At 35.7% G+C, this 25,195-nt stretch overlaps 1 protein-coding gene across 1 annotated transcript in view; it reads right to left on the reverse strand.

Annotated features, from left to right (window-relative positions):
- Positions 1-25,195, reverse strand: part of PCLO (piccolo presynaptic cytomatrix protein) — a 382,295-nt gene that overhangs the window by 66,438 nt on the left and 290,662 nt on the right. The window contains exons 11-16 of the mRNA XM_003782629.2: positions 18,330-18,438; positions 17,721-17,788; positions 15,835-16,049; positions 9,020-9,070; positions 5,831-5,955; positions 3,279-3,305 (exon numbers count right to left, since the gene is read on the reverse strand). Coding sequence (XP_003782677.1) covers positions 3,279-3,305; positions 5,831-5,955; positions 9,020-9,070; positions 15,835-16,049; positions 17,721-17,788; positions 18,330-18,438 — 595 coding nt within the window. The remainder of the gene's footprint in view (positions 1-3,278; positions 3,306-5,830; positions 5,956-9,019; positions 9,071-15,834; positions 16,050-17,720; positions 17,789-18,329; positions 18,439-25,195) is intronic.

Genomic DNA, 25,195 nt, shown 5'->3' on the forward strand with positions numbered 1-25,195 from the left:
GTCATTGTTGTTTGGCGGGTCGGGCTGGGGATTCGAACCCGCCACCTTAGGTGTACGTGGCTGGCGCCCTAGCCGGTTGAGCCACAGGCGCCGAGCCTAAATTTACTTTCATAAAATGATCAAAAACATTGAAGCTATTTGTTTTGAAAAAAATATGGCTTTTCTCTTCCTGTAATGAAATCACTACATAGATAAACAATTATTTATATGAATATTACATAATTATATAAATATTGTACAATTTTTTTCAACTCTGGGGTTGTTTCCCTTAATTTATTATCTTATTTTATTTATTTATTTTTTTTGCAGTTTTTGGCCAGGGCTGGGTTTAAACCCGCCACCTCCAGCATCTGGGGCCGGTGAGGTGCCCTACTCCTTTGAGCCACAGGCACCACCCTTATTGTTTTATTTTACTGGCTTACAAATTGAGGTTTATTTTAAAAAATATTCTCTTGCAATGAGTTCTTTTTTTAAATTTCAGGTTAATATGAGGGTACAAATGTTTAGGTTCCATCGTTGTTGTTTTTGTTTCTCAGGTGGGGTTGAAGTTGCGGTTGAGTCCTTCACCCCAGGGGCGTGATGGCCATCCTCCCACTGTGCGCATCAGGTGATGAGAGAGAAGTGTAGAGCAATCAGATGCCATTGGTAACCTCTGTCTTTCTGTGCAATGGTGTGTTTATGATCCGCTTATTTTCCCCTTTGCTCCCTGATGGCAGAGCCGAGGGCTGTGTTATTGGTTCTAATCCCTGCACCCAGCACAGTGTCTGGCACTTACTTGGTGCTAAATAAATACTCGTTCAGTGGATCCTTAAAACATGCTTATACTTCTTTGTTTTCTTTTAAAATCTATTGAAATAACATGTATCTGGACAGCATATTGTAAATACAGACAACTCCTGTCTCTGCCGTATATAGGTCCCACGGGAAATAGTTCGATGTGCTCCCCAGGCTGTTTGAAGAAAGTCTAGCCAGAAAGTCCGCTGGACTTGGGATGCTCACGATCATCTCAAAAATCTCATTAGTGAGAAAAAATGTGCATTTTGCCTAACAGTGTAAAGAGAGAAAACTGGGCTGAGAACTTTCACATATGTCCATTTCCATGTCGTTTTTAACGAGGGGCAAGTATGGAGTTTGTGAACTCCTTGTCATTCTCTCATCTTGCCTGACATCTGGCCTTGCAGAACTTGATCAAATAGATTGATCAAAGGGTGGGAAGAGAAAATGAAAGGAAACAAAACTGGATTAGCATAACTTTTAATTAACCCAACTTAAAAAAAATTAAGAATAAAGGAAAGTATAGTTTTCTATACAGTATTAAATAATTTGGTGTAATTCATTCACCCAAGTACTCCTATCTGCAGATAACTGGTCATTGGTTACATGATCTTTATGATACATACTACTGGCAATAATAAATATAGCGACTTCTTGAAAGCTTATTATATGACAGACATTATGCTTGTTACTTTTGATGTGTTACTTCCGGAATTTCACAAAAATCCTAGAAAGGAGACTTTTATTACTATTTAGCAGAAGAGGAAATGGTTTTAGAGAAATCTCACAGCTTTTTAGTGTCAGGATCAAAATTTAAACTTAAATTCTTAAGGTCATCACTCATTGCCCTCCATAATCTAACTCGTCAGTAACTTGTCAATATAATTCCCTCTCACACTGACAACTCTCAAAGATACAATGAAAGTGATTTCTAGATATTTTAAATAGTAAGCTATGACACCCCAGACTGTATTTACCATTATTTACAATTACCAAGTAGGCTCTTTTCTTAAGTTAAACATAATTACTGTCATTCTGATAATTTTTTCCTATTTTCTCTAGATAAAATACAGGGAGATTCTGAAAAATGTGACTGATAATGTCTCTTCTAAAAATGACACTATGGCTCGGTGCCCATAGCTCAGTGGTTATGGCACCAACCACATACATGGAGGCTGGTGGGGTTGAACCCAGCCTGGCCCCACTAAACAACAATGATGACTACAACAAAGAAATTAGTGGGGCATTATGGTGGGCGCCTATGGTCCCAGCTACTTGGGAGGCTGAGGCAAGAGAATTGCTTAAGTCCAAGAGTTTGAGGTTGTTGTGAGCTGTGTTTTTGTGTCTACCAAGGGTGACATAGTGAGATTCTGTATCAAATAAATAAATAAATACATAAATATGACATTATCACTTGGAAACAAAACTAATTTTTCAAATCAGCCTGAGAGATCTGGATTGAGAAAACTAGCCTATTACAAGGAATCCCTTATGGCATCCAATTTTACTGTTTGTCATAATTGTGTGGCTATAAGGAAACAAAAGTTTCTGGGCAGCTTCAAGGCTGTGGTGACTAATTCCATTGTTCAAAGTATGTAAATATTTATGCCTTTAAAAATCAGAAACAGCCTCTTTTGGGCAACAGTTTGTCAGGATTAATAAAAATGTCAAAGTTTAATGTCAAAGACATAAACAAATGTTATACCATTAAAAATCTGGGTGAGATTAAAATCCCCATCACCCTGTTGCTGCAGATGGCACATGATTTGCCTTTCCAACTAAATGACACATTAAATTGATAATACAATGAGGAGATGTGAAAAGTCTCCCACTAAGAGGTAGCCTTCATTGCAACTTGTTATGAGATATCAGAAAATACTCTCCTACTATTCAAAACAAAAGAGGATGCCCTTATGTTGCCGCCAACACACTGCAGCAAGCAGGCTTGCATCTTATGTTGCATAGCAGTAATATCGTGGTGCGGAAGTTATAAAAGCAAGAAAATGTTTCAATATCAGGTTCAAGTGAAGGGGAAAGATCAGGCACCTGTTGTGTTTAAGATGAGATCAACACCTAGCACTGGACATTCAGATTGGTTAACTCTTTTTGGTAAATGATTGTAGAAGTTTTTTGTACTATTAATAGAAGACCCCAGAGAACTTAAGCCATGATGATTATGTAAGAAGCTAAATAAGTTTTAGTGAGTAGATTCTAAGTAAAACCTTTAATGATGGCTACTTTTCGGCACTTCTCTTCCTTCACCTTTTCTATTTTTTTACCAGTCTCTACTCTTTTGTATTCCCTTGGACACATCTGCTAATGCTATTTATAAATGTGGTCAGAACAACTACTATAGGCCTGATTCAATAGATAACAAAGTACAGAAAAATAAAATTTACCACCCAAGTTGAAGAGCAAGAATGTACATAGAAATGCAAAACAAAAAAAAAGTATAATTCTAGACATAACAACATAGCTTGACACTGAAAGGGAACCAACTCTACCTTGCATTCTGGACAACCATGACTTGACTGCATTGATTCCAGGAGCGAGAGTGAGGGATACAACAGGAAAGTAGGAAAGACAGGAGAAAAAAGTTAGGAGCCGAAAAAAGAAAGAAAATATGAGAAAAGTAATTAGAGGAACTATACCACAACCTATAAATGACATAAAACAAACAAACAAAAAATCTTAGTAAAATAATACCTCGAAGACATGATAAATCCCAGGGTCTTGGACACTGTAGTAATTGGGAATAACTTAATGAAAGAGCTAGGAACAGAGCGTGGACAGCTTATTGCCTTTGAGTTAGCCCTCCCCCAGCAGTGTTTTGTTCACCATGTGGCATGATGGTGGCTTTAGGTGGGGCGTTTACTCTCCATGCACTGCAGTTCTCACCATGCCCTGTTAGTCAGCCCAGTGGACTGACAGATTCATGGCACCTGACTGTTCTTTCTGGTTATTTGAGTTTGCAACATTCTCATCGATACATGTCCTATAATAAATAAAAGGTCGGTACTCCCGTATTGCCAAAAAGATGATACTCCAGGATATCACTGGAGAAGATAGAAAAAAAAAATGACAGTGTTATTTTTCTTCACTTATTAGCAACTGCTAATTAGAAGCAAATCTTTGACAATGATTTCCCCTTCTCTCATAATACCATTATTAAATAACACTGGAGGTCAAATGACCTAACTCAAAGGCAGAATGAAGTTATTTGTTTGCTGTTTTGTTGTTATTTTTGTTATTCTCACTTCAAAAGATATTGCTAAATATGGCTATAAATACTATATGTAGATATAAGTTAATTAACATAAAAACTTTCCTATCCTGGATTATGTGGCTAATGGTATCTGTTAAATCATTGATGGTTTTTCAAAATGTGTGGTAAATTAAAACTAGAATGATTGTATCAATGATTCTAAGTTTCTAAATAATATTATTGGGAAGCATGGAATTAAAGGCTGTACCCTGAATTTAATATAGTATCTGGTAATTTACAAATTATTTTCTGACTAGTATCTAATTCAGTTCTGAAAAAATAAAAATTATGCTTCTACCTTGGCTCTCAACATTGACAAGGAAACTGAACCTCAAAGAAATTGGTGGTCTGCCTGTGGTGATATAATTATCAAGCAGCAGATTCAATTGCAGTATCTAATTTGGATCCTGTTCAGACAAACCAACTACAGTCAAAGAACGCACTTTGTATGATTTCAATGTTTTTAAATTTGCTGAGGGTTGTCTTTGGCCCTGAAAACAGTCTATTTTGGTGAATGCTCCATGTGTACTTGAAAAAGAATATGTAATTTGTTATCAATGGGTGCCATGTTCTATAAATATCAATTAGGTCATCAAAAGAACTAGGAAAATATTATGAGGCACCTGGGGAAATTAAGGAATTAGTTGAAAATTGAAAATTACATGGTTATGTATGGTAGTAAAATTATTTTAAAATCAGTCATCTTTCAGAAATATATACTAAAACATTTGCACAAATATTATTATAGCTGGGAGTTACTTCAGAATAATTTGAATGAAGGGAGAAAATAAGGATAAAAGTGAAACATGATTGGCCAGTAAGTGATGACTGCTGAAGTGAGTGACAGATATATAGAGTGGGTCATTATTATATTCTCTCTATACTGGACCAAATTGAAAATTTCCAAGTAAAAACTAAGATTCAAATGTCACCAAATGAAAAGAAAAATGAACAAAAAATAACCAGATTTTTCAAATTACCATCTCAGAGTTCATTTTAGTATTACCTCTGTATGTTGATTATTCATATTTCCATTATGCTGATTTGGCTAATATATATTGTTCAGATAAAGTATAATAATCTGTAGAGCCCAAATCACTGCTTTGAAACCATCCTGGAGTACTGATTTATATACCAGAACTCAGCAATTTGCACTTCTTTTGTGAAAATTAAATACTTCCGAAAAGCACACTTGCCTTATATCAACAATTTTTATATCACAAGAGAGATTCAAAGAGATATTTATCATTTATCAAAGTCAACACTTTTTAACTTTCTAAAAATTATTTTTAAAACATTGATTTGGAAATACTCATATAAATAAAGATACGACTGGAGACATTTACTAACATCTCATATATTAGATAATACACACATCCTATGAAAATAAGTTATAACTCATAAGTCCTTGAACATTCGTTTCTCAAGTAAATTTGGGAACAGTAAGCTAATTCTTTCAATCTGCTACAAACAAGTCCTTAAATTATTTCACAATCTAATTGGTCATCCCTCATAGAAGTAGTGTCCGGAATTGAAATGCCGATTTGTTGTCCTGGAAGCAAATTTTATTATTATCATTGATCTTCTAGACCCTTTTAAGGCTTAATTACAAAGTTTTAATTCCACCTTATCTACTAATTCGGAATAAATAAGATGTGTGGAGAAAACTAAGGGATAGATAATGAACTCAATTAAAGTGAGAATTTGAAGTCAGAAAATGGAAGACTCTGTACTACTTACTAGGCTGCATTGTAACGAGAGGATACTTAGAAGATACTGCCTTTTACTTACCCTCGCCCCGGAAGAAGATACACTTTAACAAAAGGGTCAGAATAACCATTGTTGTCTCGAGGGACAAGATTTCTTGCTTGAAGAATATGTATTATAAGATTTCCAAGATCATAGTTGATTTGCAGCTTTAGGGGACAAAAAAATATTCCATAATTTAAAATGACGTGAGACATTATTAGTCACTATTTATCCGTATTTGAAAAATTCTTATAAGAAGCAGCCATTTTCATTTTATTTGAAATAGAACAGACCAATTAATGTCTAATTTGATTGGGAGCTCCCAGGCATGTTTTAATTCTCAGTAACCACACTGTTCATTCTTTCCACAGTGAAGAGGCCTGGCTTGTCTAAAATTTATTCAGAAGGAAAATCATAGAGTGAATGCCAGTTACAATTTTAAACTAAATTTCTTATCTTAGGAAAATCGTAAAGGTGAACATTCATGATTACGATTAACAGGAACTTTAAAAACTAATTGGTAAATTTGCCATAAATTGTCTTGTATTTGGCCAAATAATTAGCAGCGGGTGGGATGGTTATTTAAAGATGAAGCTGTCAGTACCAGATGTATAGCTTTTACCTCTTCTGATAATACATTATCTGATGTTAAACCTATACATGGAGCTTTTCTTTGTGTTTGCTTTCCTAATAGAGTGAGAGGTTAAGAATATGTATATATATATATATATATTTTAATTTTAGAAGCTGAAACTTTTAGGAAAAAAAGGCATTGCTCCTTAGGTACTCATGGGCTACTTGAGCAATTGTGATTGAATTGTACATGACTTGCAACTCAAACAAATATTTGAGAAGCCTGAGTGATCAAAATAACTGAATTCAATAATTTTTCTTTTTCACAATTGAAAGAATTATGGGGCATCATTAAGAAAAAGCCTCAATTCTGTTTGATGTTATTTTTGTTTGTCAAATAATAGAAAGGAAGGGATCTATATTTCAAATGGAAAATCCATAAGGAAAAATACTAACGTCTAAGAATAATCCATGCAAAACAGATATGCTATGTTTATACTAAAAATAGAATAACTTAGCCAGTCACGCTTTCCTTTAAAACGTCAAAATTCAAATGGATCCTCATTTTAGCATAATTTTGATCTGAACCTTTAATTACCTATCTCAGTTCAGAAAAGTCTCTCTGACCATAAATGTGAAAACATAAAGTATCACTAAAGAAGGGGGCAGTTTAGAACTGTGTACCATCATGCAGTAACTGAGTGCTGTAAGGAGGTAATGAAATATGGAATATGAAATAGTCTGCAGTTAATATCACTGAAATTTATCACAGCTTCCAAATCTTTAGTTAAGGAGAAATACTTCCCCATGCTCTCCTTCCTCTGCCAGCCTTGGAGTCCAATTTGAATTGAAGAACCATCAGAATTGTTTCTTATTGAAATAAAAGCTTTCAGGCTACCCTAAGAGAGTGCTTTGTAAAACTGACTCTGTATGGCCATAGAGGACTCCTGGAGGTACTCAGGGTCAGTTCTGGGAGCAAGTGGGATGGTCCCCATGGTGCTCAACTGCAGCAGCTGCAGGGCTGGCAGATTCATGGCATGGTTCTCTACGTAAGGTTTCATTTGAAATGAGGTTTTGCTAAAAGAAAATAATTATAACAACAGCAACAATAAAAATAATGATAACTAAAACCACTGCCTTCAGAAAATATCCCAAGCATTAAAAAGAAATATCACTGGGGTAAATTTTAACTACAGAATTAAATCTTTGCTCGTAAGTGAAAGCAAAACAAAATTTAAAAAACTTCAAAAAACAAAAAAGAAACATAGCAAATGGTTATTTTTTTTTAACTTCCAAGGACAAAAATTGTTAAAAAAAAAAAAAAACTGGTCTGAGAGAGAAAGATACTAAGAATTAGAAATTCTAGCATTTTCTTTGCTGCTTGTGAAATGAAGAAAAATAAGGTCTGGTGAAACACAGGCTTTCCAGAAGTGGGGAACGCACAGAAATCAAAGTTTGGAGTGGTCTATAGCAATCAGGCTCAGCAGTTTGATTTCTTCTTAGTGAGGTCTTTCATTCTGCTCTTTTTCTGTTTCCACATTGACACTCCACTTTTGCCTGTTCTCAGTACATTCCTAGACAGTCACTTAATCGATTTATTTGCCTTTGTGTTCTCCCCTATGTAATAGTTCTTATAAGCCGCTGCCACATGAATTTTTACTGCACAATCTTTTCAAATAGTCCCTCTTAACCAAAATTTTTAGAGGACATGCTATATTATGCTACGATCTCTAGACTTGTGTTCAAAGTTATTTTTATTTAGTCTCCACCTGTCTCTCAAAGCTGACCTCTTCATTTCATTACTGGTATCTTTCCTTGTTCTATTTCTTCTTCCAGGAATGCCCCCATCTCTTTTTCTAAACTTATCCTCAAATTAGTTTACATCTTTATCCTTTGCAAAGTCATTTGTAAAAATTTCTTCTGGAAATACTGGAGATATAGCTATGGTGGTCTCTTTCCTCTATCTGCAAATTATTATCTTCAAATCATTATCATTTTATATTGTGTTAATTATTTCCATGTGGCATTTCTTATCTATTGTAAATTACTTTTTGATATCACTTGAAGTTTTTCTAGTACTTTTTTCGAGATCTGCATGATGAAATGTATTTTATATTACTATGTAGTACACAAATATAGAAAGGCATACTCATAGAACTAACAAAGATAGTAAGCTAAACTCCTTTAGTCTATTTTCCTGGTTAAAAACCTCTTAAATTGATTTTATAACTTACAAAATGGCTATGACTCATGATAAGAAAAACAATTTTCTATAAAAATTATTCAGGAATTATTTAGCAATTGCTCATCACAGGAAGAACAAAAGCCATTAGACTCATGAAATTCTTAAAGAGCAAACTTTAAATTCTCATGCCCTAGATACACTGAAGCATAAAGTAAGTGAAGCACAAAATCTGTTGACCATGCGAAGGTGACAGGCAGATCTCAAAGTATAGGAATCCATAGCTCTGATCAGATTTCATAATTCGTATATTGTACTAATATATGACTATTATTACTCTATAGAATTGCACTTCCCTTTACAACTCTGTATGTTTTCACATTAAGAATGATCCTAGCAGTATGTTTGCAATTTCCATAGACAAGTGGCAAAATCTACCAAAAAATGATATGATGATGTCTAAAAAACATTCATACCTGAATTTCCCCCGTAATTGGATGAGAGACAACCTTTGTTGCATCAGTGGGCTGCAATATTAAAGAACATATATTAAATTAGTAGATAAACTCTTCATAGAATTTATTATTTCATCACATTCTGAAATTAATTCTTTGTTTTGTTTTTTTTTTAGAGTGAATTGTCAGTAATTGAAGAGATGGAAGGGTTTTGATTTTTTTTTTTTTGGCCAGGGCTGGGTTTGAACCCACCACCTCTGGTATATGGGGCTGGCGCCCTACTCCTTGAGCCACAGGCGCTACCCCTGAAATCAATTCTTATTTGATCAGAGCACAGCGCCTGGAAAATACATTCCATCCATTTGGCTGCTGCAGAATAATGGTGTCTACTTATATTTTTAAATACATGTTTAATTTCATAGTTACGTAATTATAATCCCACTTTGAAGGAATTTTCTTTTGTCATATTACTTTTCTTATTTATCATTCTTTTAATCTTTGTCTATTTTAAAATTTCAGATCAATATGAGGGTAGAATGTCTAAGTTTACATAGTTTTCATTTCTAACATAAAGTTCAAGTTGTAGTTGGGCCCTTTCCTCCAGGGCGTGTGCTGAACACCCTCATAATGTGCACATTATGTGAGAACCTGCCAATCATCTTCCCCTCCCTCATCCCATTTCACTCCTTGTCTCTCCCTTTGCTAGACATTATTTGTGTTTTTGTTTTGTGTACGTGTACAGTTGTTTATATACTGGTTTCATATTAGTACTGAGTACATTGGATACTTGTTTTTCCATTCTTGTGATACTTAGTAAGAAGAATGTGTTTCACCTCCATCCAGGTAAGTACAAAAGATATAAAGTCTCCATCTTTTTTATGGCTGAATAGTACTCCATGATACACATATTCCAGAAATAACCACACACACACACACACGCACATGCACACGCACACATGCACACAGTCAAAACCAAACAATAACAGTATACGTTTGGGAATTACTTTCAACAGGTGCATACCAAAGGGGGGTGTTCTGAGATTATGCTTTCTGAACTATCACCCCCAATCTATGTAGCCAATAATATTGAGTACAAGAATTATAATCTATTGGTGGTGAGGAGCTTCTATTTGAGGTTATAAGTCAAACTTATCCAGATTAAAACTATGGCTACAATCACCACATGTGGCATCAAGCAGGTAAATGAATTCTTTGAATCTCAGTTTTTTCATCTGTAGAATAGGTTGGGAACTTACCTATCATCTAAATGAATTATTACACATGAACCAAATTATATAATGTCAAATGCAAAAGTCCTGGTTATTAAGAATGACTACTATGTTTGTAATATTATGACCATGTTAAACCTAAAATCACTGTAACCCTAAAATTGTAGCATGAGTAAATTACATTTCTCCTTTAGATACTTGAGTGAGGTTGAAGAAAGTAACACTAAAAAAATTAAAGCAAAAGATCTCAGGACAAGTCCTCAATGCATAGTTGAAAATACATGGAGAACCGAGAGGTCCATTGTAGTAATCACCAAAAGTTCAGGAACTTTTCCCAAATGTAAAAAAGTAAGTAAACTTCACCGCAGTTTGAACCCATCAGTTTTTCCAAATAAAATGAGATGCTGCTCAAGGCTCTAGAACTATTCTGGGGGTCATTTGTACTCCAAATTACCCAATTATTAGTCGTTCTATATGCTTTCAAGTTAGCATGCAACTTGAACTAGCAATGTGTAAATTTCAATACTAAAAGACCTATTTCTAGAAAAAAAATGATGTAGGAGTTTGGGGGTTTCCACTTTTGAGTATGCCTTAATTGTGTTTGAATACTTGTGTGCAATTATTTTCAAATATTCCAGATATAACCCCCCCAAAAGAAAAACAATAAGGGTATACTTTGAAAATCTGCATACCAATGGGGGAATTTCAGAGATCATAAGGACCAGTGGAACCCCCCCCCATAGGTCTGCAGCCAATAATATGGAGTACAAAAATTATAATATATTGATGCTGATAAGCTTCCATTTGAGGCTATGAGGCAAAATCGTTCAGATTGAAATTCTGGCTGGAATCACCACATGTGATCTCAGGCAGGTGAATGAATTTTTTGAATCTCAGTTTTTCATTTGCAGAGTGGGGGGGATTACTTTTCCTGTAAAATCAATTATTACATATGAACCCATTTATATAATGACTGATGCAACATTCCTGGTTATTAAGTATGCCCATCATGTTTGTAATATTCTCACCCGATGAAACCAAAAATCACTGTAACCCCAAAATTATAGTAAAAGTAAATTAAATTTCTCTTTTAGACATTTGAATTGAACATAAAGAGAGTAAAACACTGATTTGCAAAGTCAAACCAAAGGCCTCGGGACATGTCTGCAGTGCATAGTAGAAAATATTTGGAGAATAGGGAGGCCTAATGTAGTATTCCCCAAATGCTCAGGAATTTTTCCCAAATGAAACAAAGTAAATATATATTGTTTTTGGGACCCATTAATTTCTCCAAACAAAATGAGATGCCCTTCAAGGCCCTAGAACTGTTTGGGGGGTCATTTGTCCTCCTAATTCTCTAATCATTTTTTGTTCCATATACTGTCAAATCAGCATACAACTTGAAGCAGCAATGTGTAAATTTCAATTTCATTTTTTCTGGAAAAATGATGGAATGGTATAGGGATTTCCAGGTTTGAGTACGGATAGTGTTTGCATATCTGTGTGTAATTATTTTCAAATATTACAGAAATAACCATAAAATAGTGAAAGTACTTTGGGGGACCCCTTTCAACACATGCATTCTAATGGTCCCTGGTTCAGAGATCATACTGATACCCCCATGTATATACAGCTGGGAAGACGGAGAACAAGTATCATAATGTATTGGTCGTCAGGAGCCTCTGTTTATGGTTATGAGTCAAACTGATCCTGATTAAAATTCTGGCTGTAATTACCCCATGTGACTTTAGCATTAGAATTTAAGGAAATTTTTCGATTTTTAGTTTTTTCATCTGTAGAGTGGGTGGGAGCTTACCTTTTGTCTAAAATCAATTATTACACACAAATCAACTTACACAGAGTCTGATACAACAGTAGTGGTTATTACATATGCTCACCACATATGTAATATTTTGATCATGTTATTCCTAAGATCATTGTTACCCTACAATTGTTGTAAAAATAAATTAAATTTCTCTTTTAGATACTTGATTGAGGATAAAGAAAGTAAACACTGATTTCCAAAGTTAAAGCAGTGTTTCAGGACTGGTCCTTGGTGCACTGTTGAAAATATTTTGGGAATAATCGGGTCTAATGTAGTTTCCCCAGAAGGCTCACAACTATTGCTGTATTAAAAAAACAACATAAATGAACTCCAATGCTGTTTGTTCTCCTTAGTTTTTCCAATCAAATGAGATGCCATTGAAGGACCCAGAGAATAAACATTGAACCCAACAGCCACAGAGACCTTCATACCCTAATACATTCATGGAATCTATATAGCGTTATGCTATATGACAGCTGAGTCAAAGATGAAATTGAGAAGGAAATCATGGGCAGTGCCTGTGGCTCAGTTAGTAGGGCACCGGCCCCATATACTGAGGGTGGTGGGTTCAAATCTGACCCTGGCCAAACTGCAACAAAAAATAGCTGGGTGTTGTGGTGGGAGCTTATGGTCCCAGCTACTCGGCAGGCTGAGGCAAGAGAATCACCTTACCCTAAGAGCTGGAGGTTGCTGTGAGCTTGGATGCCACAGCACTCTACCAAGAGTGACAAAGTGACTCTCAATAAATAAATAAATAAACAAACAAAGAGAAGGAAATTAGATTTATTGAACAAAACAGTAATGAAGCCAGAAGCTGTCAAAACCTGTGGGACACTGCAAAAATTGTCCTAAGAGAAAAATTTATGGCACTAAATTCCTTCATCAAGAATACAGAAAGAGAGCAAGGTGACAACCTGATGGACCATCTGAAGCAACTAGGAAAGGAAGAACAATCCTACCCCAAACACAGCAGAAGACAAGGACTAACCAAAATTGAAGCAGAATGAAATGAATTTGAAAACACAAGAATCATTCAGAAGATCACTGAAACAAAAAATTGGGTTTTGAGATTAATAAAATTTATAAATCCTTGGCCAGACTAACCAGAAACAGAAAATAACATCTCTAATAACTACAATCAGAAACAAGAAAGGGAAAATGACAACAGATCTGACAGAAATACTAAAGGTCCTTAACAATCACTGTAAAAACTGTGCCCAGAAATATGAAAATGTAGAGGAAATGGATCAAAACCTGGAAACCCATCACCTTCTCAAACTCAACTAGAAATAATGAGAATTGTCTTTATTGAAAACAATGTGGAAGCTACTCAAAAATTAAACATAGAACCACCACATGATCCGACAATCCCATTGCACATACTGGGAATATATCCAAGGGGAATGAAATCAGTGTGTTGCAAAGACATCTGCATTGCCATCTTCACTGCAGCTCTAAATACAGCGGCCCAGATGCTGGGGTCAACCTAAGTACCCATCAATGGATGGTAGAGAAAACTACTCAGCCTTAAAAAAGAAGAAACTGTCATTCGTGACATTATGGATGAACTTGGAGACATGATATTAAGGTGGGACAATTCAGGCATGGTATCTCTCATATGGGGAATCCAAAAATGTTCAACTCATAGAGGAGAATGGTGGCTACAAGGTGTTGTGAAGAAGGGAAGGATTGGTCAAAGGGTACCAAATTTCTGTCATGTAGGAGAAATATGTTCAAATCATCTAGTGTGCAACATAGTGACTAATCACAATTATCTTCTTGAAAATTGCTAAGAAAGTCAATTTTAAGTTTGTCACCACATGGTAATGTTAATCAGCTCAATTTAGCCATTTCAAAATGTGTCCGTATGAATACTTCAGAGCATCATCTTGTACAGGATAGTTATATAACTTTTGTCTGTGAATTAAAAAATAAATAAAAAATTAAAACATAATTAATATTCCATTCTATAGTGGTTACTAAATTTGAAAAGAAATTGTCTTCAAATACATTCAAATTATATTTTGATAACATAGAAACATCTAAAAATCAATCTAGTACTAATTAGGTTGGCATTTGATTGGACTAATTTATAAATTATTTTATAACAATTATTAAAATAGAGACTCCATGAGGCAACTCTTCAAAATTAACATATAACTGCACGTGGTAAAATGTAGTTGTGTTAAAATGTATTTTGAAATTCAGTCTAACTGGCTTTGAAATTACTTTGTTAGTGAAGTTTTGCTATATTTAATTTGAAGCAAGTCATTTATAATGCAACAATTAAGGTCAACCTATCTTTGTTATTTGCTTCTGTGTAAAGGGATTTTTTGTGACATATGCTGCATTTTTATAGTTAGTAAAACAAACTTATCTTTTTATTGTTTCAGGTTCATTGAAGGTATATAAAATTAGGTTACACTGTTTGTATTGTTAAGTAAAGTCCCTCTTATAATTTTGTCCTGCCTCCAAAAGGTGTGCCATATACCATACCACCCAACCTCTCCCTCTCCCTGATCCCTTCTCCTTCCTTCCCCCATCCCCCACCTTGAATTGATTTGAGTTTTTCTCTTATGTTGTTATGTATTAGATCATCTACTGGCTTCACATTACAACTGAATACATTCTTGCTTCTTCATTCTTGTGATGCTTTCCTAAGCATAATGTGTTCCAACTTGATCCAGATTAATACAAAAGATGTAGTATCCATCTTTTTTAATGGCTGAATAGTATTCCATGGTATACATATAGCACCGATTGTTAATCCATTCCCAGGTAGATGGGCATTTAGATCATTGCTACATTTTGGTGATAATCATTTAGATCATTGCTACATAGCTGTGATAAACAGTCTAGTGCAAATGTCCTTGTAATAAATTGATTTTTTCTTCTTCTAGGAAGATGCCTAATAATGGGATTACAGGATCAAATGGGAGGTCTGATTTGAGTTCTATGAGGATTCTCTATACTTTCTTCCAAAAAGGTTGTATTAATAATCTTTATTTTTTGATGTCTAAGCATAGCCTGCCTCTCGCATATATCTCACCACATAAAGACAAACTTGTACTCATGTTTAAACACGAGAATACTTTCCCCATGATTTTATTAACCATAGCGATAGTTTTTCTCAGAAATCCAAATTATGAGGGACATTTTATAAAGTGTTTACATTTTTATTTGGTTTTTATAAGGTTAAAAATTAATTCTATGTTCCCTTTTAATTCCCTACCAACTTTGAGATAATAGTTTTGGAAACATTTCAAATGAAGATTTGCAACAAGAAGACATTATTAGTATGGAATTAGAAATAAAATTCAAAATGGTGATAATACATTACTGTTTTCTCTTATTTATAGCTTAAATGATCTCACTATGTCTTTTTTACTTTTTACTTAAATATAAAATTTAATGTAAAGTCTATCTTTTTTTATTTCCAAAACGATGCAAAGCTAATATCCTACACACACACACACACACACACAAACAACAACTCATGCACCAGCTAAGAGAAAGAACCACGAAAAATGAAGCATGAGGCATTTTTCAAGTTCCTTATAATAATAACCACTGAAATATTTTAAGAGATATGGAAATACATCATTTCGATATGTATTGATTAGTTATATGTCAGAAGAGGAAAAATGTTTTTGTTGCGATAGATCCGCAGGGTATGAGAAATCACAAGACGCACACTTCAGAAAAGGCTGCTGTCCGTCTTATCTCTGGTGAGTGGAGGTCTAGGGAGCAGGCCGGACAGAGGTCCCGGGCACACCTCTCACCTTGCTGCTGCTGTGCTTCTTCTTGCTCACTGAGGGCGACCCTGGCTGCCCAGGGCTGGGAACTGAACTGGATCCCGCTGATGTAGGACCTGAATGAGCGTGAGATCCTTTTTCAACTACCGATGACAGAACCAGCGGTGACTGCTGTAGCGAAACCTTCTGGAGTTCTGCTGCCAACTGCTTCGGATCAACCCCGGGGGATTTTGCTTTATCCACTACAACAAAAGGAAACAGCTTTGTATATTTCTTTCTTTCATGGACATTTAATAAATGAAATAGCTTTATATGTTTCTTTCTTTCATGGACATTTAATAACAAGGAACTATTCGAGTTCTAGGTGAAAAAGGCAAGATATTACATATAAAGTAAGCGAAACTTTTAAACTTAAATTAACTAAGGGCACTTTCACGTACCCATTTCTTAGGAATTCTAGAAGGCTCAGAGAAAAGTGACACAATGTTAAATGACAAAGGGACATTGAAATTCCCATTACATCTTCATATTTTTTTTTACTGTTTTATACAGTAAATTGTATGAATGATGCAATATCCTATTTTATCCATTGGACTTAATTTGTATGACTGGCTATTTTCCCTTCTCTAAATCTTATATACTTCTCTAAGGTGAAAATTTCAAGGAGTACATTTATATTTGTAAAGATAGTATAATTCTTGTGTGCTTAGACTTAGTGTGCGCTGTTTAGTACAGTAACCCAGACTCCTAAATTGTGGCATAAGCATAGGAAATGCTCAAAAAATAGATTTAACTCTTTTTAACAGATTGAACATTGGAAAAAAGTGGTCACTTTTAATTTTATAATTCATCTAATAAATTTGTGGATTATATCTGTTATCCAAGAGTTCAATCTATTTCTTATATACTTACAAAATTATGTGTTGATTTTTATTATAAAAAGGCACTCAAGGCTTGGCGACTGTAGCACAGTGGTTACAGCACCTAGGCTGGCAGGTTCAAACCTGGTCTGGGTCAGCTAAACAACAATGACAACTCCAACAAAAATACAGCTGGGCATTGTGGCAGGCACCTGTGGTCCCAACTACTTGGGAGTAAGAGAATTTCTGGAGCCCATGAGTTTGAGGTTGCTGTGAGCTGTGATGCCAGGCACTCTATTGAAGGTGACATAGTAAGACTCTGTCTCAAAAAAAAAAAAAGCACTCAAAAAGTTCAGGAATAAGTGTTTCAAAATCTAGTTATGCTAAAAAGAATCAAGTATATCTACAAATTATATAATACCTGGCCAGGCATGGTACCTCACACCTGTAAACCCAGCACTTTGGGAGGCCATAGTGGGAAAAGCTCTTGAGGCTAGGAGTTCAAGACCAGCCTAGGCAACATGTGAGACCCTGTCTCTACAAAAATAGAAAAAATAGCCAAAATGGTGGGATGAGCCTATAGTCCCAGCTATTTGGGAGGCTGAGGCAGGAGCATCACCTGAGCCCAGGAGTTCAGCCAGGGAGCTAGGATCTAGCCATTGTGCCCTAACTCTGGCAACAGAGCAAGACCCTGCCTAAAAAACAAAATAAAAAATAAGAATTACATAAGACCAAAGAAATTGGGCTCCATAAATTGCTTTACAAAATTAATTTATTAAAACAATTAAAAGTATGAGCTTACACTGCGAGGATTTCATGAATTTCTTTAATGGGTCTAACATGCTAATAAAGATGTGTTACCCTGAGATGCTAAAGGTACAGCTACCACGCTTTTAATTTTCTTTATAATTATGTAAATATATAAAACCTGTAACTGTATCTTTGCCTGCAGCTACATTTATAAGTATTTCTTCTCCCTCGACTCCACTCCCTCCGCACCTGATTCTCCAGCTCCAGCTTGGTCCCTGGGGAAGGCAAATCGCTTTCACTTACCAGCTTTGGGTGGCTCGTGAAGCTCCAGGTGCTGGGGGTTTTCAGAATCAGATAGCATATTGAGGTCCCTAAAATTTAAAACGAAACATTAAGAAAAACACAGAGGAAGCCTCTGACAAAAGGCCATCTTTTCCAACTACCTTGAATTATTTTCTTTCAGTAGGTAAATGAGAAGTGGTTAATGATGTAAAGCAACTCCAAAGCATGCTCACCCTTCTAAACCAATGCAGATTTGCAATGCTTTTAAACGTCAGAGCTGATCAAAATGAGTATTTAAGGTGAAATCTTTATGGATTAGAGGTAATTTCATCTTTAAGTACTATACATCCATGAAATCTAAGTGGGTTCAGGCTTTCATTTAAATGAAGCAAGTTTCAATAAAAGCACGAAAGAGGAGAGCTGTTGACACGATCAGAAACTAAATTAGCTGAATTCTTTCTCTGCTTTCGACTTGGATTCCAAACACAAATCTATAAAACTTGTATTTACTTTATTTTCTAGTTACAGAAAAATCTTGCTGACTGGCAAAGGTTCCACCTTAACAATTTTAAATTAAAAGAGCCATGAGTAGCCAAAAAAATGGAAACAGAAAGATGGGGAAAAACTCACAGTCTTACACATATTTCTGCTTCCCCACTTTGCTGACTAATGATACTCTGGACTTCTTCATATGTCTTAGCGGTTAAGGGAATTCCATTCCATTCCAACACCTGCATGCCTGAAAAGAGAAAATGGAATAAAAATCAAACAAGCATGCGTTCTATCTCTAGTCTGGGCACGTGGGACATAGAACATTGCATTTAAAAACCAGCTCAGCACACCATTTCAGAGAACAGCAGTTTAAAGTTCTCTGGAATATTTATACCAAAACCTTGATGTAGTTTGATCACATCAACTTACCGGAGCACATAAAAGATACATAACATAACATGCAAAATTTTCCTTTTGAAAACCTATAAATACAATATTATCAAATGCATGCATTTTGTTCACACTGCTACGTGTATAATATTAAATATATATATGTTACTTAGGACAATTTTGTAGAGGAAGGAAAAAAAAAGAAGCAATTACAACCACCAATATAATTTTCTTGTGAGAAGGAAACTAGTGGAGTATAGATTTCTGTATTCTGACAAAGTGGTAGAATACAGAAGTGATAGAAAAAAAAGAAAAAAACATTAGGATTTCCTCGTGTAGCGCCCCTTCAGAAACTATCATAGCTTTGCTTTTGCCCAGATGTAACAGATTGTCATTTTGTGTCTTTTTCTTCATTGTGTGCCAGATACTCTAGAATAGAAGAGTAACAGGATTGTTGCAGGAATGGCAGCTGCCCAGGTCTGTGATCTATGCAGTAGTAAAGACCCTATGCAAAGAAAAGGCCCACACTTGGTTTAATGCTCTGCTGGTATCTTAGAATTCTTAATGACATTTGAACAAAAAGCATATATTTTCATTTTGTGTTGGTTCCTGCAAACATGTAGCTTCCCTGGACAGGTCATTTTATTTTTTTCTCTCTAGAATGATAATTTCATATGAGAAAGAGTAACACATTAGTATTTCAATATATTACATCTATTTCTTTTGTCCATTTTATATGTGCTGTCAAAATAATTCAGAGGTTGCATTTCTGGTATGACTCACATTGTCCTACTAGGAGTGGCTGTGTGAGCTGAATGAATAAATATTAGATGAAACCATTCAATGTCGTGCCCAAAAATTTGCAAAATTTTCCCAGTTTTACCAGAGATAAATGTCTGTCTTCCATAACTATGCTGTAATTTAAATCAAAAGAAATAACTGTTGAACAATTCAGTTTCTAACGGCTTCACATACGCCTCTGTGAAATTTCCTATTGCTCCCCACTGATTTTGATGGAAAATTCCAAACATGGCATGATTGTCTCTTTAAAACCTACCATTTGGACATGGATTGAAATAACCCAAGCTCAGAAAGACAAATCTTGCATGTTCTCACATATATGTGGGAGCTAAATATTAAAAATAACTGACCCCATGTAGAGTGAGAGTAGAATGCTGGTTACCAGGAAGGGTTGTTAAGGGTAGAGGAAGAAGGAGGGATGGCTAATTGGTGCAAAAATATAGTTAGAAAGTTAGAGAGCATGAACAATATAGTGACAACAGAGTCACTATAATAAAAAATAAGAGCATACTTTAAAGTAACTAAAGGAGTGAAATTAGAAGGTTCCTAACACAAAGATAAATGCTTGAGGTGTTAAATACCCCAGCAAGGCTGACTTGATGTGTAGGCTTGTATCAAAACATCACATGTGTCCCATAGAGATATACAACTATTATGTACTCATAATAATTAAACATGAAAGTATTAATGATCATGATGTACACTGAAAAACATACTGTCAGTTGCAAGTAAGTGAGGGAAATGCGTTTACACTATAGTCAAAAGGCAAAGCAGTCCGCAAAGAGGCTCACAAGCACACAAACCAAATACTGTTCCGTAACTTACTCCAAGAAAACTTTATCTTCAGGTGGGCCTTATGTCTATTTCAACCATCCCAGGCTGTTGCACACAGAAAATAAGAAAATTACGTAAAAGACAGTGACAACACTACTAAAGAAAAACGCAGCACGCTGGAAGAGGAAAACACAACACTGGTGTTTAAGTCAGGAGAAAAAGCACATTTTTGAATAGATGATTTTGAATGGGAGCAAATTAAGATGTTATAATTTAAAAATTGCATTGTCACATTTCTGCAGCAGTATATTCTATGAATGAAATAGGCACATTATTTTCATGTTTTTTGTGTTGCTTTTACCTGTTTGTTCTTTATACCTCAAAGTAAAGGGAGAATTTGCAAAACTTAACTGTCTCGTAAAAAGAAGGATACTTTTAGTCATAAAAAGGAAAATTATTTAGTATTCTTAATGAAATCACTTAAAATATTATCCAGACAACCAGGGTCTTGCCTAGATATATATACCTGACACCATGAACTACAGGATCCACTCTGCCCATCCCAGGGGAGCTGACCTTCTTTTCCCTCCCCTCAGCTTCTCACCAGAGCCCAAAAGATTCAGCCAAGTCTTTGATCCTGGTGTGATACCCATGGTGGTACACGATGAGGATGATGACTACTTCAACACGGTCATTTAGTAACACTCGCCCCTGCTACTATCTCTCTAACTTCCATCAAATCCTGCAAGAACCATATTCAAATAGGAAGTGAAATATAGGTAAAACAAATCACACCTTATTTATTTTATAAGACAGTTTTAGTAGTTGTGAAAATTAAATATGTGGTTTCAAATACACTGCATTTGAAAAATACTTAACTGTAAAATCCTATAAGCGATTTAAAAATGCCTGCAAAAAACTGTTGAAAGTCATTGTACTCTGTGAAAGTAACAAGGCAGCATTTCATCATTCAACAGGTTTTAAGGTAAAGATTTTCAAGTTTAAAGTAGCTTTTTTACTGATGGTGTTTTAGAAAGATTTTTGTAAGGTAGTGTACATGATACAGAACAGGTGGCGCCCTGCCAGCTTAGCTGAGCTGGGCTGGAGGACCCGCCGCCTCCGCCTTGGTGGTGGTGGTGCAGCAGCTGGCAGCGGAACCCCCAGCGGGCTGGAGCTAGGCAAAGAAAGAGGGGCCTCCCTCCCCCACCGGAGGCTCCAGTAGCCAAAGGGACTCGACAACTGCTGGGGAGACACCGGCACCTTGGTGTCTCCTTCCCTTTACATTTACGACTAAATATGGAACCCCTATTTCCTACGCCTAGGTCAATTTCATGTAAGTTTCCTAGGCCTCAATTCTGTGAATGTCCATTCATGAATACGTTCATTCACCTTCCCCCAGTGGATGGAACTGTGTTCATTCATTAATACGTTCATTCACCTTCCCCCAGTGGATGGAACTATGCCCATTCATTAATACGTTCATTCACCTTCCCCCAGTGGATGGAACTGTATCCATTCATTAATACGTTCATTCACCTTCCCCCAGTGGATGGAACTGTATCCATTCATTTCCTGGCCTCAACCCATGCTCCTATATCTATGGCTACACGGAGAGAGACGGAGAGAGAAAAACGGAGAGAGCTTTTCTCTCCCAACTTGGGTTTTCTCTCCCTACTAGAAACTTTAGTGTTTTTGTATTCTTTTCTGTAAATAAATTCTGTCTTGCCACTGATCTGTGGTCTGCGGATTTATTCTTCAAATCACCGAGACCAAGAACCTGAAAGTCTGGTATCAAATCTGGCGAGCCAGCCAGGAGACAAGATGAAATTCCAGTATCATACACACGAATGATGATATTTGCTACTTAGCATTATGAATTAGCTTTTTATTTTCTTTATGTTCAAATTATCACAAATTCTGTGGCATACATTGGTCAAAGTTGAGAGTGCACGGATGATACTTCTATCCCTCCAACGCACCCATCCTAATAGCTTCTAATAAGATAACTAAGACATAGTTTGGATGTGCTGTACACACACCCCTGATGATTTCTTGCTCAAAATTTCATACTTAATAGGTAACTAAATGCCAGCAAAGACAACAATGAAGTAATTTTAGAATTTCTAATTTTTACAAAATTAATCAACAAAAAACATTATCAAGTAAATGTTCCATAGCTTCTAGGTCTATTTAATTTTGTATACTCCCTAAACTGGCAAAAGCTATTCTTATCTTTATAGTATAAAATTTTATGTTATGCTATTTCTCAGTTTAACATTTGCCATTACCTCAAAAATATCTTTATCGATTAAAATTATTCAGTTGGCAAAAATCTTACAGATTATTGAACATCAAGCATATATCACACAAAAGCTCATGAATTTTACCCATTTTATTCATTCCACAAGTATCTTTCTAATACCTCACATCTAGCAGGCACTACATAATTCGTCACTTTTGTTTATGTCTACTATTTTGTTACAAAAATAGTTGAAATCATACTCTTTTAGAAAAAATTAGAAATGTTTTGGCAATTGATAAAGCTGATTCACAGGAAAGGAAATCCAAAAGTATCGCAAGCATCTGAAGAAAAGCCCAGCTTCATTAGTGATTAGCAAACGTAAATTGGAGCAAAAATGACACATTACCTAAGTGCCACCATATTGGAAAAAGTTAGGAACCAGAAAATGCCATGTGTTGACCAGGTTGTAGGGTCAGGGGACCTTGACTTCCCCAAGGGAGGGAGACTGTACTTGCATAAAAGGTTGTTCTAGTTTATTTCTACTCTACGATGTGAGAATTCATGATTAAAAATGGGTTTAAAAACTGAATAAAAACCTTACAACTTACAACCATGTAATTATTTTATTGAGAATGCAGATGAATATAACCATTCTGGAGCAGTCTGGCAGCATGTAGTTAAGCTCAGCACATGTGCACCCCATCACCAAGAAACTCTATTCTTGGGTGTCTATTTATGGGGAGGAGAGAGTACGGGGATAAATGGTCACTGAGAGTGTAGTTAATGCAAATGATGGAAATACATGGCAGAGGTTGGAATTAACAGACCACAGTAGGTATTAACATAAGGAAGTGGACTCATCTTAAAATCTTTGCCAGGTTAAAAATAAGAGACAAACAGGTACTGATCTACAGGGTAGTGCCATTTATGTCAACTTAAATATGCACATAAACGAACGTTATATATTTCATGAATAAATAACATTCATCTCATAAATTGTACTAGTTACTTGCAGGGAGGAGAGGGTAAAGGGAAAAGAAAAGAAGATAAAAGAAAATAAATGAGTTAATAAGTGAATGAATGAAAACACACAGGAATGAACTTTGCGTGAGTCAATGAGGTTGCTGTGCCATGAAATGAGAAGCTGATGTAGCCAGGAATGCCCCCGTCCCCTCAAAAGCGCAAACCTAATTTAAATAGATGAACCTACTTATTTGTAACGTATTTTACAATATCTTCCACATAAGCTTATTTATCATGACTATATAATTTCCTAAATTCTGACACTTGCCTGAGTCTTCTACAAAGTACCAGGAAAAGAGCAACTGAATTTGCCACCTCCCCTGGCTGAATAAATAGTGAACATACCTCACAGGGATGCTTCAGTGTTCCAAGCAATTGTCCACATCCATTATACTAATTGCTCATTCATTCTGAAGTCAGGCAGTGTTAATGGATGAGAAATACAAAGACGGATGGATTTCACTTTCTAAAATTTACGTATTTTGGTATTTCATAATTCTGATCTATTTGCATTTTAAAATTTTGATCTATGTCTATATTAACATGAAAGAACAAAAGGTAAAGAAGAAGGATAGAAGAAAGAAACAAGGAAAAAGGGACAAAAGGAAGCAAGAGAGGAAGAGGTACGAGGGAAGGAAGTGGGAATCTTTAGTGAAGGGAAAAATTAGTACACAGATTCGAACACGTTTTGCTTATTTACAGGAGGAGACACAGTGATGACAAGACATTCAAAACTCAGGTATAATTTCCTTAAAAAAACTCATCTGTAAGTATGTTTTAAATTTTTATTTATACATATCATTTGTGCATATTTATGAGGTACATATGATACTGTGTTACATGCACATAATGTGTAATGACCTAATCAGGGTTATTAAGATATCCATTACCTCAAACATTTATCACTTCTTTGTGTTGGGACCATCTCAGATCTTCTCTTCTAGCTATTTTGAAATACACAAGACTTATTATTAACTTTCCTACTATGCTCTTGGACGCTAGAACTTATTCTTTCTCCCTGTATTTTGTAACCAACTAATAACTTTCTATATTCCCACCCCCAAACTCTTCCCAGCCTCTGGTAATCACCATTCTACTCTATCTCCATGAGAACTGCTTTTTTTGCTCCTACATATGAGTGAGAACATGAGCTTATTTCACTTAACACAATGATCTCCAGTTTAATCCGTGTTGCTGCAAGTGATGTGATTTCATTCTTATTTATGGCTGAATATAATTCCCCGGGCACCTAGACTACATTTTCTTTATTCATTACTAACATATTATAGTTAGAAAGTATCTTGCTGAAGTGCTAATCTCATAATATGGCTATTTTTGCCATTATTATTGCTATTATTTTTACTCTTGAACTTGTGTTTTAAGCAAAACTTGAAATAGACCCTCAATTTGGCTTGGCGCCTGTAGCTCAGCAGCTAGGGCACCAGCCACATGCACTGGAGCTGGTGGGTTCCAACCCGGCCTGGACCTGCCAAAGAACAATGACAAATACAAGAAAAAAACAGCCGGGTATTGTGGCCTGTGGTCCCAGCTACTAAGGAGGCTGAGGCAAGGGAATCGCTTAAGCCCAAGAGTTTGAGGTTGCTGTGAGCTGTGATGCCACAGCATTCTACCGAGGGTGATATAGTACACCCCTCTCCCCAAAAAAAAAAAAAAAGAAAAAAAAATATACACATGGAGCTGAGTTGGAGAATATAAAGACCAAGATTTAACATAACCCTCTGGGCTTGGCGCCTGTGGCTCAAGTGGCCAGGGC

This window comes from Otolemur garnettii, unplaced genomic scaffold (genome assembly GCF_000181295.1).
Source record: "Otolemur garnettii isolate 467f Iridium unplaced genomic scaffold, OtoGar3 scaffold00005, whole genome shotgun sequence".
Classification (NCBI taxonomy): Eukaryota; Metazoa; Chordata; class Mammalia; order Primates; family Galagidae; genus Otolemur; species Otolemur garnettii.